Raw genomic sequence first — 20466 nt, forward strand, 5'->3', positions numbered from 1 at the left:
TTACACAGTTGCTATGGTAATCAGTTCCCAGCTGGGCTATTGCAAAGAGTCCTGAAACCAGGGAGCAATTTGCCCTAGTACAGGCTGAAACTCCTGACTAGCGTTTAGCTCAGCTGCTCACATTTCATGGAGAGGAGAAAACTGTCCCATTTCTTAGAGCTCAGCAAACTATGAAACACTGTCGTTCAGGATTACATTCCTCTAATAGTCCACACATTCAGCCACTCAACAAGAGGAACAAACAAAAACCAGGCAGAAAAAAAACATCTTTTCACAGACTCATAGTTGACTCAGCTACCTCCATGTCCTCTGGCCAGCTCTCAACCACAGTGCTATTATATTTCACCACTATTGGCTCTGGGGGAAAGAATTCTGGAGGTGAGTTACCAGCCAGCTCTTCAGTCATCTTCCAGTCAGTGCTGTTGAACTGCCTTTCAGGGTCTGAGGCAAGCTCAGCCCCACTCTGCACTTCCTGCCTCTGCTCATGTCCTGCTGTTTCTGCCAAGCCTCTCTCTCCTCCCCCTTGCTCTCTGACTAGCCTGGCTTTAAGCTGAGGGAAAGAACCACTCTCCCTTGGCTTCTGATTGGGGAAGGGCATTCCTTTCTCAGCCTATGCCGTTTCTCTGAGGGGAACCTGTTTGTGAGCTTTCTGCCTTACAGATTCTTCTTGCCTGGCTTTTGGACTGCTTTAAGTAAGTCAAAGCTTTCCTGTTCTATTTCCATTTTTTCTTCATCGCTCATAGTCAGCTAACTTAATGTCCTGTGCACTGACCTGATCAGCCCTTCTGCACCGGGGTTTGTATACCTTCTTATACTTCCCTGTGACAAACCTTGGGAATGCAGTAGGTTTTTCACAAACTACTTGAACGGGTCTCATATCCCTCAGCCTGTAATTGAGTAGCATAAACAAAAGAGATGGTAAACTGATGTTTATACTTTATACCTCTAATTTGTGGATAATGCAAAAAAAACTAGTAGAAGAATAATGCAACTGAGAAAAAGAGTAAAGTTACATTGTCTGAAGAATTTATAAAAAATGATAAATCAGGCAATTAGATAACCAGTGAAGATTGTTGTAAGCTACAGCAATGCTAACATTTGAATAAAAACCAAAATGATGTTCAAAGAAATAAGCTTTACTAATCTAAACTGTCTCATTACATATAGTGTCCTCCTCCATAAATTATCAAGGGAGCTCAGAATGGTTTACATGGAATTTATTCAGGTACTCGAAGCATTGTGCTTGCCTATCCTGGTAGGCTCATAATCTATCTAATGTACAATGGGGAGTTAAGTGACTTGCCCAGGGCCACAAAAAAACATAGAAACATGATGGCAAATAAAGGCCAATTGGCCCATCCAGTCCCCAAGGAACAGTGTGGGTTTGAACCTACAACCTCAGGGTGCTGAGGCTGTAGCATTAACCACTGTGCCACACTCTCCCTTCATTAATTAGCAATCTGATCCTCATATGTGAGATCAGAGTCTAGGAAATGCAAAGTACTTTTGATGGTTTATCAACACTTAGGGCTCCTTTTACAAAACCGTGCTAGCGGTTTTATTGCACGCACCAGATTAGTGCGCGCTATAACACACGCTAGCAGGAAATCTACTGCCTGCTCAAAAGGAGGCAGTAGCGGCTAGCGCGTGCTATTCCACACATTAAGGCCCTAGGGCAATTTTGTAAAAGGAGCCCTTAATACTGTATCAGAATTTAATACTATAGAAGAAGCCAGCCTCCAATCTTAATACAATCTGAGATTTTATATGTGATAGCTAACATTTTAAATTCACTGGAATTAGCAAAAGAAAATATCAGTAGCATATGGTAAAATACACTCCTCATTAGATAAACAAACATTTTTGTAAAGAGTCCATAAAAAGGGAGCCCCAAGCTCTTAGGAAAAACAATAACTCCAATTCACTAAAAACTTTTTAAACTGAGGACTATTCCTCCTATACCTAACTCACATAATTTGTCAAACATATTAAGCTTATTTGTTAGTATGTGGAGACCAACCACCATCGTTATACAGATAATATTAAAACATACAGGAAAGCATTATCTTGGGCAAGAATATAACCAAGCACCAGAAACAAAAATCAGAATATATTAGATCACTATACTTTATATTATAATACAGAGGTTAAACATTTAGAATGTTAACATTTCCCAAAAGACCTCAGTTAGTTGTATAATTCTTTGCTATCTTTTCCTGTCAGGCATTCATTTCAAATCTGCAATCTTTGTTTTAAAATATGCAATAAAAAACCCAGTCTCATTTATCAAAGCACATTTAAGTAATATTTAAGTCAGTTAATTAAAAAAGGGGAAAAAAGGAAATAAGTCAAAGATCAAAAGGACTTCTTGGAATGTGCTCCGAGTGAGATGGCAACATTAAACTTCAGACTGTCAGTTAAACACTGTCACATCAAATTTACTTCCATCCAATAAATAAATATACAATTATAGGTTACATGATTATTGAGGCTTAAATAATGAGAGAGAAATGATATATCTTCATCAAGTAACTTCCTGTTAAAGAGTATTGTACTACATTTCCCAGAATTCTCAAACACTAATGACATACAGAAGCTTAGCTCCTCTCACAGATTTAATTTAAAAAATGCATACTGTTTATAACTCAAGATATCACACATTGACATGCAAATTCAATATTCTTTGTGTTCAATCTTTTTATTTAAATTATTTGTCAAAAATATAAAAACATGGAACCGAGAACAAGAAAATAAAATAGTACATCAGGGATACAATACTATACAGAGGCTCAGACGTGCAGGTACATAGTATTACATACAAAATTGTTGGTGACAATATCAAGTTTGGAGGAAGAAATCTAATCAACATATTCAGTAAGTAAAGAGATCACAAAATAATAATAAGCATCCTTTATCATTGTTGCAATAAAGATATGATAGGCGACTATATTTTATCAAAGTTAGTCAGTGACTTCATTTTTTCGGCAGCCACTTTCTCGTATTTAACATAAAGACAAACAGTATTCCACCAAACATTAGCATTTAGTGTTTCTGAGCCTTTCCAATTGTTAAGTATTGCTTTAAGAGCCAATTATAATAAACAAGATAACAATTTCATTTGGTATTTATCCAGCCTGTCATCAAGAGCAAAACCACCAAAAATTACTACTAAGTACGAAATCCCAGACTGTATGGGTAGTAATGTACAGATTACAGCCCATATGTGCGACCAATAGTTGGTTATATTGGGACATCTAAATAGCATATGATCAAGTGTACCTATGTCAGAGTGGCAAGACCAGCAAGCATTGGAGTTTTTGGAGGCAATTTATAACAATTTATAGGGTGTCCAATATGCTCTGTGTAAAATAAAGAATATCATTTGTGCCATAGCTGAGGACTTGAGAGATTTCTGGGAACATATCCAAATTTGTTTCCATAAATCTGGAGTAAAGAGGATATCAGTGTCTTTCTCCGAAACAGTGTATAAGGCAGACGAAGCTGGGTAGGTACCATCACGTATTGGCTTGTACCAAGAAGATGCCAACTTTCTTTTGTAGCTAAAGGATGTTCACCAATTAATTATTTTTGGTGTCTCTGATCTTAGTGGTTGTTTACAAAGAAAAGCAGTTATACAATGCTGTAGTTGCAACCATCTAAAAAATTGGTGACCAGGAAGTTCAAAATGATCTGCCAGTTTCAAGAAGGGAAGTAGAGTAGTATCATTCATCAACTGAGCTAATGACCATATGCCCACTTTAATCCAGGATTTCCACACAATGTATTGCCCTTGGATCTTAAGGTGTGGATTGTTCCAAATGGGAGAATGCAACGTAGAATTCCATGGTAGGTCAGCTAAGTTGTCCATTTTTCTGATCGCAGTTTTAGTTGAAGCCATGATAAGTTGCGGCGATATTGGTTCCGAATATGGCATAAAAGCTTGGTAAGTGAGAAAGTCGACTCCCACCAGTTCTCTTTCCAGGTGAAGCCAGGGAGGAATTTGATCTGGTCGCGGCTGATGGATCCATTGGGAACCTTGTCTGAGAAGAAGAAACTCCACATGGTAGTCATAGTAACTTCAACTTTTTCAGTGCGATCTGAGGAGTCTTGTTGTTCCATAAAAACTTGACTAATATAGATTCCAGTTTGGCATAAACATTGACATTGAACAAAAATGGAATCATAGACAAAATATAATTAAGTTTAGGCGGCAGCAGCATCTTGATGGAGTCCAATCTGCCCCACCAGGATAGTTTTAAGGGTGACTAACGCACTGTCATAGATGTGGCAACCTGGAATAATAACTGTTCATTATACTCCGCTGTGTCCTCCAATGTCGGTCCAAATAGGACACCCAGATATTTCAATTGCAATGAGGCTAATTTTAGATTTAGGTTGGTAATAGATGTGCAACACACATGCTTGTTAAGAGGCATGACCTCAGACTTAGTAAGATTCAGTTTATAACCAGAAGGTGACTGCAGACCAGGATCGATAGAAGTGGTCAGGCAATAATCAAGTGTTATCAATTGTAGATGGTTGGACAGATTCAATAAATTCCACCAATTTCGCTGGATTGGAGAAGTCAGTAGTTTTATTTCTGTAGGTTACTCACATGCTAGCTGGGAATAGGATTCCAAATTTAGCGCCAAGTTCCTTGAGTTTAGGGCGATAAGCCAAGAATTGTTTTCTTCTCTTGGCCATTTCTTTTGCCAGATCGGGGACAAATAAAAGTTTGGAGCCTTCAAACATGATCGGAGAGTGTAATTTTGCGTGTTGCATGATGTCTAAAGTTTGACTGTGGTGCAACATCGTAACCACTGTCAGTCTCGGAAACCGATTCTGCTGTTTGTTTCTGATATGGACTCGGAAAGCGCCATCAAATTCAAGTGGTTTGTCATCCTTCATTTTCAAGATCTCTGGTAGAAGGTCGCCAAAGAATTTGACAAGATCGCAAGCCTCTCGACCTTCTGGTAGGCCTAAAAGTCGAAAGCCATTCCAACGTGCTCTATTGTGCGTATCTTCAAGTTCGCGCTCTAGATGGGCAAAGCGGGATGTTTGCCTTCGTTGTCGCCTGGGCTTTAGATTCTAAAACCTCCACACGTAATTGGCATTTGGCAAATTCGCCTTTCCGACTTATTTATAAATATGTATTTTTTCAACTTTTATAGGCACTCTTCATAACTGCCTATCTGAAATCAAAAAGTGGATACAGTTAACAAACTCCAACTAAATGCCTCAAAAACAGAACTACTTTGGATCAGGAAAGAAAAATGCACCTACAACCACCCCTCTTTAAACTGGGAATCAACCATTCTAACTGCAAAGGACCTAGTACAGAGCCTAGGGATTAAACTTAACTCAAATCTATCACTCTCCAACCACATCTCACATGTGGACTCTTCCTCATTCTACTATCTCAATCAGTTCCAGAAAATAAGAAACTACTTCACTTAAAAAGTGAAACTACTTCTTCCAACTACTCTATGCCTTCATCCTCATTCCGTTAGTGCTGTCGCATAGGAAAAAATAACTAAACCAAGATATCTAACATGTGGCACACTTTTAAATGTCACCTAAACATCCTCCCAGACTTGTGAAAGTAAATCAAGAAATTCCTTGTATTGGTTTATCCTTAAGAAAGTCTTCCAACTGGACTGGGTCTAGAAACACATATTACCACTTGCATATGATATAAGGCATTTTCAAGGAAATTTTAGAAAAAAGGTTGCACCCACTGCTAAAACCCTAGGCTTAAGCAGTAGAAATTGCTTCCTCTTTAACTGAGTCTGCTTAGATACATCAGGAAAAATAGAAACTTGGCCGCAAAACAAAATTTGTTTCTTCACAAAATACAGCTTTAAAATAGCTTGCTTTTCTAGTTCTGATTTAAATACCACCAACAAAGTAGCACGTTTTATTATTGTGTCTTTAGATGACTCAAGAAACAGATAAATCCAAACTGTCTGATGAGGATAGTTTATCTATTTCCCCTTCATCTACCACCTCCCTAGAAGCCCTCGGAATGTAATAGAGATTATCAGGCTCAAAGGTATCTACTTTAGTATATTGCAAACTCTCCCGCAAGTACATTCTCAAGAGCTCCAAAGGAGATAGATAAGGTGTGATAGGGAAATTTAAAAAACGAAGTTTCTTAGCTCTCATACAATTCTCCATTTTTTTTCTAGTTTGGCATGAAGCAATAAACTATCTTTAATATTAGAAGTAACAGTACTCTATAAACTACCCACAGATTTTTCTAATTTCTCTACCTTATTTCCTAGCTCTGCTATACAAGTTTCATGTTCATTCATTTTTACAGTTGTGTCTGAGGAAAATTGGCACAATTTTAAAACTGTAGTTTGCAATGAAGACTCAGTTCTGTTAACAGCTAACCATATATCATTTAAAGTGATATCTTTATCTTTAAGGAGAACATTAGGATTTGGCTCTGTAACCATTTGTACAGGAGTCAAGCTTTTTGTTCCCTTCACTCCAATTTGCTCTAAGACATTAAGTCCAGCTATATCAAAAATTTGTGATGAAGAGGCTACATCCTCAGTCTTAGAGGGAGTTTCTACTCTTCCAAGGCTTAATGGCTGAGGTGGTGGTGACAGTTCCCCAGAGGAGAGGGAAGCAGACTGTGTATCTAAAGTTACCTGCTCTTCAAGTTTCAAGTTTCAAGTTTATTATGATATTTGATTAAACGCTTTTCAGATTACAAAGCGTTTTACAAAGGCAATAAAATCACAAATACATGGTAAAATCAAAGCCATGAGATGACGATCCATAGGACCCGTACCTGGAACCAACGAAGTAATTTTCGCTTTCCTTTTACTCATGGTAGAAGGAGAAGATAGTGGCCTCCCAACTCCTCATGGGCTCCAAAGGGGCTCAAAAAGGGCATGTCCTGCCCTTTGGCCATGCCCCTTCGGACACGTGACCGCGGGCCGCGTACCAGAGCTTCCCTGTTCTTTTGTGCGGCCCTGAAGGACCTCCACGGGAAGGCGCTGGACGCCGGGTTGCTGCAGGGGCTGGCTGCCTCGATGTAGAACTGGTGCTGATAGCGGCACTGGCTGGGCTCCTCCTCACGGCTTCCCTGTTCTTTTGTGCGGCCTCAAAGGACCCCATGGGAAAGCGCTGGGCACAGTGTTGCTGCGGGGGCTGCCTGCCCCGATGTAGAACTGGTGCTGTTGGTGGCACTGGCAGGGCCCTGAATTGCTTAACAAATATTTCTGTTCTGTGTTCATGGCTGAAGCGCCGGGAGCCAGACTGCAGAAGACAAACATGAATAGGGATGGAGGTGTGGTAGACCATGATCGATTTTCAGAGGGTTGTGTTCATGAGGAGCTAGCTAAATTGAAGGTAGACAAAGTGATAGAGCCAGATGGCGTACATCTGAGGGTGCTAAAGCAACATAGGGAAGTACTGGTACCTCCGCTGACTGACCTTTTCATTGAGTCTCTAGAGTCAGGAGTAGTACCGGAGAACTGGAGAAGAGTGAATGTGGTCCCTCGCTACAAAAGTGGAAGAAGTAGGGAATTACAAGCCAGTAAGTCTAACTTCTGTTGTAAGCAAATTAATGGAAACACTTTTTTAAAACAGGAAATGGTGAAGTTTCTGGAATCCTGTGGATTACAGGACCACAGGCAACATGGATTCACTAGAGGTAGGTCTTGTCAGACAAATCTGATCAATTTCTTTGACTGGGTGACCAGAGTATTGGATAAAGGGAGAGTGCTAGATATGATATATTTAGATTTTAGCAAAGCCTTTGACAGTGTTCCACAGAGATGTCTAATAAATAAACTGAATACTCTCGGAATGGGTCCCAAAGTGATGGGCTTGGTCAAGAACTGGTTATGTGTAAGGCGACAGAGGGTATTGATTAATGGAGATCGCTCTGAGGAAAGGGATGTTACCAGTGGTGTGCCTCAAGGTTCTGTTCTTGGGCCTATTCTTTTTAACATTTTTATAAACGATATTGCTGCAGGACTGTCAGGTAAGATTTGCCTCTTTGCGGATGATACCAAAATCTGCAAAAGAGTAGATACCCAGGGTGGTGTGAATAACATGAAGAAAGACCTGGCGAAGCTTGAAGAAGGACCTGAAATTTGGAAGCTAAAATCTAATGCTAAGAAATGCAAGGTCATGCATTTGGGCTGCAAAAACCCAAGGGAACGTTACAGTTTAGGGGTGAAGAGCTTAAGTGCACGACAGAAGAGCGGGATTTGGGTGTGATTGTATGTGATGATTTTAAGGTGGCCAAACAGGTTGAAAAGGTGAAGGCGAAAACTAGAAGGATGCTAGGGTGCATAGGGAGAGGTATGAGCAGAAGAAAAAAGTAGGTATTGATGCCCCTTTATAAGACTCTGGTGAGACCTAATTTAGAATATTGTGTACAATTCTGGAGGTCGCACCTTTAAAAGATATAAAAAGGATGGAGTCGGTCCAGAGGAAGGCTACTAAAATGGTGCATGGTCTTCAAGTTTCAAGTTTATTAAAATTTGATAAATCGCTTATTACATACTAAGCGAGTAACATTAAAATATAAGATAGATCAAGAATTCATTGTACATCATTGAAGTGGGTTAAAAACAAACAGACAAAACAAACAAACAAGATACATAACGGAATGGAAAGGCGTATGGGGACAGACTTGAAGATCTCAAGCTGTATTCTTTGGAGGAAAGGCGGGAGAAGGAAGATATGATAATGACGTTTAAATACCTACGTAATGTAAATGTACATGAGTCGAATCTCTTTCATTTGAAAGGAAGCTCTGGAATGAGAGGGTCTAGGATGAAGTTAAGAGGTGATAGGCTCAGGAGTAATGTAATTTATTTCTTATATACCGCTACATCCGTTAGGTTCTAAGCGGTTTACAGAAAATATACATTAAGATTAGAAATAAGAAAGGTACTTGAAAAATTCCCTTACTGTCCCGAAGGCTCACAATCTAACTAAAGTACCTGGAGGGTAATAGAGAAGTGAAAAGTAGAGTTAGAGGAAAAATAAAAATAAAATAAACATTTTAACAAGACAGCATTGATCTAAATACTTTGGAAGGTAGAAGAGAGGAGAGAAAGGAATAGAAGCAGAAGGGGGAGCCGTTGAACAGTAGAATTCTGGAGAAATTTAAATGATAGAAATAGAACAAAACAAAGACAAAAGGCAAAACAATAGATAAGATTAAAGATAAATCATAAGCTGGAAAGAAAAATAAAATAAAACTTTGTCTTCAATCCACGATTTCAGCGTTAGTGATCTAAGGAAATACTTTTTTACTGAAAGGGTGGTAGATGCATGGAACAGTCTCCTGGTAGAGGTGGTAGAGACAGAGACTGTCTGATTTCAAGAAAGCCTGGGATAGTCACATGGGATGTCTTAGAGAGAGGAAGAAATAATAGTTACTGTGGATGGGCAGACTGGATGGACCATTTGGCCTTTATCTGCTATCATGTTTCTATGTTTCTTTCCCTCCTTAGAAATGAGGTCTTTAATATAGCAGAGACCAGCATGAGTTTGTTGTTTCAGATATAATTTACTGGCATCTGAGTCAAGGTCTCTATTACTCCGTAAAGTGAACAATATCATTAATCTTTGAGATATTTCCATCTGTCAGTAGATTGCCTGATAATTTTATTTACATATGACACATGCAGCCCAATTATGAATAGGATGTCTAGATCAAGAACTTTCAGTTTAGGATGTTTAAAATTTGCAATATATCCGATTTTATGAAAGGCTCATGATCGTAGAGCATTCTGTAAAATACACATGGGAAAATATGAGTTTGTGACAGCATATTCAGCAGAAACAGATGTTCTTTAAAAAAATTGTTTAAAGAGAGCAGCATTGCCTGTATGATTTGAATCTAAGTAATACTGTTTTGAAATGGTTTAGATCTTGTTTTTTCCAAGTAAAATGTAATATGTACCTCTCAGAGACTCTTCTTTTTTTTTTTTTTTTTTTTTTTTTTTACATGGCTTCTTTGTTGTGATGTTCTGCAAGGGTCAGTCTTATCACCACTGTTAAAATTTTTAAATTTATTCCGTTCAATGAGATTGTTTGATCATTTGGTATAAGATACCACAATTATGAAGATGTACAGCTTTATTTTCTTGAGAGGTCTGGATATTAAAGCAGCTTCTAGGTTTTCTGATTTCTTATATGGAAGATTGAGTGAAATGATCTTAAATAAAACTGAAGTTTTATGAATGAACTTCCAGTCTAGATTTGGAGAGATTGCTGTATCACTAGGCTCCAGAAAAAGGAAGATGGATTGAGACATCCAGGTTTTACTTCTATTGCTTTCAATGGAAATAAAACCCAGATGTCTCTATCTGCCCTCTTTTTTTCTACAGCCATATCATATCCCTATGTATCACTAAATACTAAAGTACAGTCGACTCTGTTTAAGTGCAAGGCCTATGGACCGGACTGTGATGTGCGCTTAAACTGAGTATACAGTTAATCGGAGTACCACTTTTTAGTCATGAAAAATCACAGTACGCTGTAGTCAAATGCAACAAAACTTTTATTCAGCAAAAAACACACAGTTTAACATGGTTCAGTTTTAGAAACAGCACTGTTTACACTGTAAACTTTTTTTAAACCAACATTCTACTGAAATAATCAGTCATTGTTTTCTGCACGCAGATTGCACGATTCAGGCTGTGTATCTGACTACTGATGCTGTAAAACTGTCCTTAGTCATGACATCCATTTATCTCCAGATAACAATGCAGCATGTGTAGGGACTTCAGCGCTTCTGAGAAGGAAACATTCTCTGCAGGTGTTTCATTAATCATGATGACTGCAGCAGTATCTCCATCCTCATCAGACTCTTGGTTGTCTGCAGTGTCCTTTATGACTATACAGATATTGGAATTACTGCTGTCAGATGATGTGGGCACATCGTTGTCAACGGTGACATACAGCTCAAACTCTTGTGGCGAGAGTCCAACTGGGAGTTCAATGGACGAAGTGTCAGCTTCAGTTGTCTCATCAGATGTGTGAACGAAGCTCGCTCGTTGATAGCAATTTGAAATCGTGGATGATGAGACTTGACTCCGTGCCTCTCATACCATGTGAAGAGAATTGAGCACCTCATTTTTCCCGCAAGCTTAGCAGCTCGGGGGCTGGATTCTGTGCTTGCATCAATCACTGCCATCACATATCTTAAGAAGAGCTACCTGTAATGACGTTTGAAGTTGATGATTCTGGTCCTTTGGTTGGATCAAAGAGGTCGTGTTTGGTGGCAGAAACATGAGTTTGATGTTGGTTAGTCTTATGTCATTGCTATGTGCTGAACAGTTATCACACAGTATTACAATGTGCCTCCTATACCTTCTCATCAGATTGTCAAGGTTCTGCAACCATTCAATCCACAGTGTCGCCGTCATCCTTGTGTTTTTGTTGCTTTCATATTCAACAGGCAGGTGCTTAATATTTTTGAAGCACCGAGGATTTCGATTCTTCCCAATCACCAGTGGCTCAAGCTTTTCACTAACACCAATATTGCAAATGAGCAGCAATGGCAATTGCTCCTTTGGCACCTTGAAGCCAACAGTTTTACTGCATTTGAAAACCAATGTTCCATTAGGGATGGCATGCCAGTACAGGCCCGTCTCATCGGCGTTGAAAACGTCGCATGGTTCATATCCACCAATGACTGATGGCAACACTTCCATGACCCATATTTCTGCACCATACTCATCCGCATCTTGTTTTTCGCCATGCTGCTTTTTAAATTAAATGCCATTACGAACCGTCTACCTCTCCAGCCATCCGTTTGTTGCTTTGAATTCTTCTAAGCCCAGTTCTTCGGATAGCTGTGCTGCTTTCTCCATCCGTAGAGGCCCACTGATTGGCAGTTGATGACTTCTAGCTTCAGCAAACGATTGCAGCAATGTCTGTTTAACGTCTCCAGCTTTCCCAATTCTTTTCTGTTTCCTGGTAGGATTGCTGTTATTTTGCCAGTCTTTCAATATGGCTTGTTTTTTTTTTTTTGTGAATCTGAGAAATCTGGCTAGGATGAACGTTGTAATGTTTTGCAGTAGAGACCTGTCTCTCCCGGTGGTCAAGTCTCTTTAAGACATCGACATGTTCAGCCAAAGACAAAGATTTTTCTCCACGAGATGCCAAGGTGCAGTTTCGAAAGTTTGAATATCTGGCCAGGCCTAGACTGCTGATCCGAAACACGTGGCTCATGAACGTGAGAACGTAATTGCTTTTAACCGGAGCGAATGTAACATGAACGAATAGAGGTGGGACCTATAACATCAGCGCACCTAAGCGGATTGTATGCCTATCAGAATTGCAATTATCTGGAGTTTACATCCATTGACTTTAATGTAAAAAAAAAACCACGGGACCATAGTGGTAGGCTGCAGATAACTGACGTGCACTTAGGTGGAGTCGACTGTACTAATATTGTATTTTGTGGTGCCAGCACAGTGAAATTGAACACTATAGAAATCATTTACAGTGTGCACTTAGATCAATAACATATGCCATTTAGTACACTTGAACTATTAGTAAATGGCTAAGTAAGAGTTTTCAAGGTGACATTCTATGTATTTCCTGGGTTGTGCTTTTTTATGATAGCTATTAAGCTCTGTTATCTAGTTTTTTGATACATATAAGGATTTATTTTTTTCTTGTAGAAGACTGTTATTCATGAAAAGCACGAGGCCTTACAGAAAGCTGCACGCCTTACTGCTCAGCTAAATTCAACAAAAGATTTGCTCTCCAAAACGAATGATGAACTCATAGCCAGGAAAAGGGACCTGGAAACTTCTAAGAAAACCATTAATGATTTGAACTCTTTCATGAAAGAAAAGAGAATCAGTGAGGCCTCCTGTGTAGACAGTACTGATGATGACTTCGCGCTGTTGAAAAAAGATATTGCGCAATTGAGAGAAGCATGTGAAGAAGCTGATACTCTGAAACTGCAATTAGCTGAAAAGGACAAAAAACTCTGCAGTCTCCAGAAACAAGCTGATGACATGGCACAGATGATCGAACGAAACAGTAAATCTTCTTGTGCTATGCAGCTGGAAAATACAAAACTTGTGAAAGAAGTAGATTACAGAAAACGTGAACTGGAAGAACTTAAGGTTGGTAGAGTATATATATATCTTTTTTTCCCTCATTGTCTATGAGTGTGCATTAGATCTTTAGCTTATTTTTGAAGGGTAATCTTATAACTGTGCAAATATTTTAAAGGATTTCTCTTTATAGATGGCTAGATTTTTAAAGACCAAGTATGTCTGTCCTTCTATGCTGAGAATTGCCCTCAGAAATTATTCACAGACATCTACACCTAGGGAGAAATTCTGTATCAGACGCCAGTCTCAGAATCGCACACTGGCATCCTATATAGAATTGTGTCTGTCCTTATGGACAGACGCCTAACCCCGCCTAACCACCCCGATTCTCTAACCGGCGTCCATGTCATGGGAATCTCCCTGACATAACCAGCTCAGCGACCACTGCAGGAAACTCTCCAGCTGTGAAGTCAGCTGGTACAAGGGATGCCCAGTCCCTCATGCTGGAACCTCTGAAGAGCCCCTCCACCCCCAAGATTACCGGCATGAGGGATGCCCACTCCCTCCTGCTGGAACACCCCCCTAAAGACATGCCCCACCCCGATAATCCCTAGTCCACCCGGACACCCTCCCTATACCTATTTCTCCACAGAATGGTGGGCTTTCCCATTCTCAGTGCATCCTGGGAGGGGCCTTAGGTGCCTGGGCCAACCAGAATCTTAGGTCTCTCAGTACATTTTGGGATGCACTGGGATTGGTCTAAGACTCCGATGGACCAGATCCCTTAGGGAGTGGGCATCCCTCCTACCGGTGATCTTTGGGTGGTGGGATTCCAGAAGGAAGGAGTGAACATCCCTCCTGCTGTTGTTTTATGGGTCAGCCGCTGCCTGCAGATATGTGAACAACTGTGCAGGAGGAGGAAGAGGAGTAGGCCTATGCACTGCTTCTTCTTCTGGGGGGGGGGGGGGAAGCTTCTTCTTCCAGGGGGTTGGAAGGGACTTCCAGAGGGGTTGCTGCCAAGCTGCTGTTTCTTCAGAGGGTTTGGGGGGCAAGACCCCCCCATGCCACCAAGTAGCTGCTTCATGTGGGGGGGTGGGCAAGGATCAGCTTCCTATTTCTGACAATTGGTAGATGTAAGAGGTAGGATAGTTGGTAGGATGTTCCTACCAATTGTCGTATCCTATGAATTGTCTTCCTACCAATTTCATCTTACCAATTGTCATAGACCCCTGGCCCAGGGCACCGGAGATACATGGAACCACATTCCCTGGTCTTTGAGCTTACTGCCAGTGCTTTACCTGGTCCAAAGCTGTCTCCCCCTTCTCTCTTCAGCCCCTAGTCCGGCATCTCTATATCTCTATCTCTATCTCTATCTCTCTTTCTCTCTTTTATTCCAGAACCCTCTAACATTACCTTGCTTGCCAGTAGCAACAACATGCACAGCAAGAGGGAAGATCCAGGGCTACTTGAAAGCTGTTTGCTATGCATGCTATTGCTACCAACAAGAAAGGTAAAGTTTAGAGGGCTGGGGGGGGGGAAGGAAGAGGGAGAGAGGAGAAGGAGCAATGCCAGACTAGGGACTGGAGAGATAAGGGGAGAAAACTTAAACTTTTGGCCTGGAGCACCTCCATCAAAATTGGCTCAGGGTGCCATAATCCTTTTTTTATTATTATAGAATCTTTTATTATTATATAATCTTTTTTTATTTATTTATAGAATCTTTTTTTATTATTATAGAATATGATGATTACAAGTGAGAAACTGGGTGAATGATAGACCAGTATCTGTCTTTCATAGCTTTCAGCACACATTATCTCTCAGATCCTATAATGGTCATTGAAAGTTACACACCAAAAATTAGGCACGATCCTGAGTTGTATGCACAACTCAGCTGATCAACAGGCAATTAACATTCAATAATTGGATGCTAACAATTGGTATAAATTGGGATTTGTACATACATCTTGCTACACACTATTCTGTAACACAGGCCACACAACTCCCATACTGTGTAACCCAAATGGGGACATGGCCATTGGAGGGGTGTGAGTAGGTCAGGAGCATTCCAAAAATTTCAGTGCTGTGTTATAGAATTCAGTGGAAGCACACTCAGCGTATGCACCAGGATTTATACTAGGTTTCAGCTGATGTACTGTAAATCCTCATGACCAAGTTGGGCAGGGGAATTAGTGCTCTACACAATTCTATAAAGAGTGCTCATCCCAGAGTATTCTTTATGGGTGTCATGTCAAAAGCACTATAAGAATAATCCAAAATTGGCTAATACACCTAATCCCTGGGGAAAAAAAAGTCTAAGGGAATGGGGCAAAACTACGAATGAATGAAATGAATAAATAAATAAATAAATGAATAAATAATGGATATCAGTATAAGCCCTTCGTTGTTGAATGAACGTAGACCTCTGGCTCAGGCAATATCTCAAAAGGTGACCAGCACCAGACCGAAGTCTAAATGAGAGTAGCCTCATACATCATGTAGTCCATATATACCAAAAAGATATGTGCAAAATATCACACCCTTCCAAAACCAAATAGACTTTTATAACACCAGGGAGAAGGGGTTAAAAGGACATAACATATACACTCTGCCTGTAAGCACACCATGTGGACAAAATCTTTGCTAATACATACAACAATAAATATAATAAATACTATAAATATACATATAAAATATAATATAATAGTGTCTGTGTGTGAATGTGCAAATAAAAAGAATAAGTAAATAAATACCTAATAAATAATTAAAAAGGGAAGAAAAAATGCAGAGTGCAAGGTGCTTCATAAAACACAAAATCTATGGCAAGAATGAGGCATAAAGTGCAAATGCAAATGCACAATCTGTGGCAAGAATAAGGCATAAAGTGCAAATGCAAAATCTATGGCAAGAATGAGGCATAAAGTGCAAATGCAAAGAAATCCCACTAAAGGTCCCTAATAAAAGTCCTATTGAACTAAACTAGAAGTGGGATTGCAGCCTGTAGCACCATAAATAGCAATATAAATATGCATAAGAGTATCAATAGAAAGTGCAAATGCAGGTCATTACTGACCAACCATAAATGACAATATAACTATAATTGTAAGTATCAATATGAAGTGCAAATACAGATCATTGCTAGTACACCGTTATTAGAAGTCCTATAATTTAAAGTGCAAGTGCAATTCCTTGCTAACCATACCTTATGTACTAACAATGAAAAGTTCATCAGCTGAAAAGCACGTCAAAAGCACGTCAGACATTGGCACGCTGACAATCGCACACCGACATCTGCGTGTAGGATGAATGCGCACCGCCGGTTCTGCTGCTTTTACGCATACTGTTCTGAGGGAAGGTGTGGGGGGAACCCTCCCACTACACTTATAACTGCTTGCGCTCCCACTGGGGATATGTGTGTGTGGTAACCCCCCCACACACACACACACACTACACTGAAAATTCCTGAACAGCGAGAGAACGGAAGTTTTCAGTGTACTGGGGGGGGTTCACCCTCCCAAACCCCCTCCCCAATGTGAGCGTGACCAGTTCTAAGTGTACTGGGAGTTCCCCCCAACCCTCCTCAGAATGCTAATGGTAATGCATAAAAGCGGCAGAACCGGTGGCGTGCATTCATCCTGCGCACTGTCGGCACACGCTTGTCGGCACGCCAATGTCCTGCGCGCTTTTGTCAGTGTACCTCTTTATGAGGTAGTGCTGAACACTGATTTTTATCAGCGCCTAATTCTATGATCTGTAAATCTTGTTTTTAAAGATTTCTGCCGGTTCCCTCATATTCCCCCACTTCTAAAATCCTAAAATTGCTAGTTATTTCATTTTATTTTAGCATCTTGGAGCCTTTTTTTACGCCAAAATGTTGATGCAGTGGCCATCTTGGATTTCCCAATTCTTTTTCTTTTTTTTAAATTTATTGAATTTAAATTTATTACATACAAGCATTTTACAACTTGATTACAGATCAAGGAAATCTATAAGCAATACTAAACAATGAAAAATAAAGCTCTTATTTAGTCCACAACTTTTTGTGAAAGATCAAGAAAAGAAATTACTTAAGAAAGAAATAAAATAACAATTTAGAGTAGCGGCAATGGGCAAGCCAACCTACAGTTGTATAGAAGGTCAAACTTCACCTGACATGGTTACCAGCCTTTCCTTTGATTGAACAAATTCTAAGAATTGCTTAGTCTCGAAAAAAAGAAAGTTCTTATTACAATAAGACAAATACCATTTTGCAGGAAATTTCACAAGAAATGTCGCCCCCCAGAGCTAGGGCTCTTGGTTTCAAAACCAAGAATTACTTTCTATGCCTCTGGGTTTTCTGAGCTAAATCTAGAAATATTCGAACATTAGAGCCTAAAAACTGATTATTAAGATGCTGGAAATACATTTGAAGAATAAATTCCATATCACTTTCCAAGGCAAGAGTAAACAACATGGTTGTTCTATCAGTCACCATCTCAAGAGAGCTTTCCAAATTTGAAGATAAATTCTCTCCCACAACTTTATCTAGAGGCGTATCTACCGGAGTAGATTTGCTTTGATGTCTCTTGATATTTAAGTAATAAGCTCTCACAATTGGAGGTATATTCTCAGGTGGAATGGCTAAGACCTCTTGGAAATATTTTCTGGCCATCTCAACTGGAGATATGATGGTATACTTGGGGTTCCTTTTACTAAGGTGCGCTAGAGCTTTAATGCACTGAATAGTGCGTGCGCTAGATCTTAACGCCAGCATTGAGCTGGCGTTAGTTCTAGTAGCATAGTGTGCAGTGTAGCATGCGGTAATTTCCTGCGTGTGCTAAAAATGCTAGCGCACCTTGGAAAAGGGAGCCCTTAGGAAAATTTAAAAATCTTAAATTGTTTTTCCTTAATTGATTTTCAAAGTTCTCCATCATACGTGCAGTATAAGTTCGATCTATAATCATTTCCAAATCCATGTTTTTCCAACTTTTCAGTCAAATTAGATAGTTGCTCCACCTTGGAAAATATAGTTCCATAATCTGTCTTAAAGGTAAATAAAGTCAATTTAAGGTTGGAATCCATGACAGATATGGCCTGCCATAGTGCCTCCATATCCACTTTTTCTGGTTTCTTCAACTCCCCAAAATTGATAGAAATCCCTCCTGAAGCTCCTCTCACCTTTCCTTCCATGGTGCCTGGAGTCTGTAGATCAAAACCACCTGCTCTTTCTTCCTTTGAATCCAGTGTAGGCATCCCTCCCATGCTGGGATCTATCCTTCCCTCCTGGGGCGACAGAGCAGCAACAGCTCCTTGCACCGATTTGCTTCTGGGTTGGAGAGGAACCAGTTGTTGTTCTGGGGTAAGCGATACCCGGCTCAAAGCAGCGCTGAGATCGCCAGTAGAATCCCGGCTCTCCCCCATAGTAGGTCAGATGTCCTCACCCAAACGAAGAAAAGCGCTCGGTAATGTTGTTTGAACAAGTCGCTGGGAGGTTCTGCTCACCGGAGGGTTAGGGCGGGGGGGAGGGGTTCCTTTCCTCTTTCCTCTTTCCCATGACAAACAGAGAAAGATTCACCACAAACGCTGTCAACAGCAAAATGAAGAGCACGTCTCTCGTAGGCGTCCGTCCTTGACTCCATCTTGATCTCTGTCCCAATTTTTTTTTTTTTAAGATCTTTAGGAGCTCCAAATCATCTTGTTTTGCCTCAAAACTACCGAGGATGGAGTCCTCAGGCTCCTTTACCCCTAATTCATGCCAGGTTTATGCTAGATGGGCACCTGAAGAGCATCCTTGTACCATATGCTGTGCAGCACATGAAGGGGGCAGGAGTGGTCGGTTTAGCCTCCCCTTTGAGGCCAAGAAACAAATGGACAGCCTGTTGATTGGGGCTAATTTCCTTTAAGAGCCCCCAGAATGGTGGTCATCCTGAACACCAAGGCGCAGAGGCCATAGAGCCCAGAGACACAAGCTAGAGTCCTCTAAAGGAGATGCCATGCTGCCTAATACCAGATTTTCTCTGGAATTTTTCATCTGGTGAAGAGAGCCTTTCAGAATGGCTGAATTCCACATGGAAAGTCTGGTAGCATACAAGGAGGAGCATGCGGAGGTTGGAATTCCCAGAGCGTATCTGCCTCAAGTTCAGAGGCAAGCCAGATTTTGGTGGGCCTTTCTGAGGGAATCTCAGAGGATGAAATATCTTTTGCTATGCTTTTGTGGTCACAGAGCGAATCCTCCCTGTGGGGAGCTCCAGGGTTGCAGGCGTGTGTGCACCAGATAGCCACAACTGTCAGCTGACTGCTCAGACCTTCAGCTCTGTTGGATGTGATTATAGATTCTTTGCAGGAGTTTCTTTAGTCTCCCAGTAGGTTCCCTATGCTCCCTTCTCTATAGTGTTTTGTAACCTATTTTATTGAGCAATAGCACCGCAGAACAGTACAGAAAAAGTATAACACTTGCTATGAAAGTGCTGCAGGTACAAGCAGAACTGGAAAGAGACACTCATTCATTTTCAAAGTTTCTGTTCCCCACCCATCCCTTCCCCCCCTCCATTTCTCCTGAGAGATAAGCTATCACTCTGGTATAACTGACAAGAAGTACAGAATTAATAAGAATAATCTAATCCACTCAGGGTAATCACAGATTCTACTCCTGGCCATTGGGGTCATGGAATTCCAAAATGGTTCCCACATAGACTGCGGCTGTCTCCCTGTAGGAGTGTCCAAATCAGGAACCCGTATTCCTTACAGCTGCAAATATTGAATAAGGAGAGCCCTCCACTGAGCCAGCGAAGGAGATTCAGGGATTATCCAGTGTAACAAAATAGATTTGACTCCCATGAGAAAAGCAATTTTGTGTAAAGCTCTTAAACCTTTAGGTACTGGGGCAACCACTGTACACCTGACAAATAATAGCAATGGGGTTAGTATACATCTCACCTGCCAGATTTCAGAAATGTGTTGTAAAATCCTCTTCCAAAAACTATGTATAATTGTGCAGGAATAAAGCATGTGGCCTAAAGTGGCAGTAGGATGATTACACTTCGGGCACGCAGAGTCTGGACATAAGGCCATTTTTTGAGCACACGCCAGCAAGCTATACAGACGTAGAGCCAGTTTATAACTAATTTCCCAGAAGGTAACTGGTAAATGTAAGTGAGACATCTTATGAATATACTGTTGAATCATTCCCTCTGGTAGCGATACACTCAAATCTGACCAGCGTAGTGTAGGTTTTGAGTAATCATAGTCCAGCTGAAGATCTCGGAGGCTGCGATGATAGAATCAAAGTGGGATGTCAGTCTGCGCCTCAAGACAAAGTACCTCTTTAAATCTTTCAAGGAAGTCTGCTATTCAAGTAGAATAGGGCATGGATGCTCTTCTCTATAGTGAGCAGATTAAGAGTCCAGTCTTATGCGTTTTCCTGGCATCCTGGTAT

At 40.5% G+C, this 20466-nt stretch overlaps 1 protein-coding gene across 23 annotated transcripts in view; it reads left to right on the forward strand.

Moving 5' to 3' along the window:
* The window catches only part of CCDC158 (coiled-coil domain containing 158), a 1147529-nt gene that overhangs the window by 634147 nt on the left and 492916 nt on the right, over window positions 1–20466 (forward strand). For all 23 annotated transcript variants that reach the window (XR_004536446.1, XR_004536447.1, XM_033914104.1 and 20 more), the window contains one exon: window positions 12672–13124. Coding sequence is in view for 21 of the 23 variants with exons in the window: in XM_033914104.1 (XP_033769995.1) it covers window positions 12672–13124 (453 nt within the window). In the remaining 2 variants the exon portion in view is untranslated. The remainder of the gene's footprint in view (window positions 1–12671; window positions 13125–20466) is intronic.

This window comes from Geotrypetes seraphini, chromosome 1, assembly GCF_902459505.1.
Source record: "Geotrypetes seraphini chromosome 1, aGeoSer1.1, whole genome shotgun sequence".
Classification (NCBI taxonomy): Eukaryota; Metazoa; Chordata; class Amphibia; order Gymnophiona; family Dermophiidae; genus Geotrypetes; species Geotrypetes seraphini.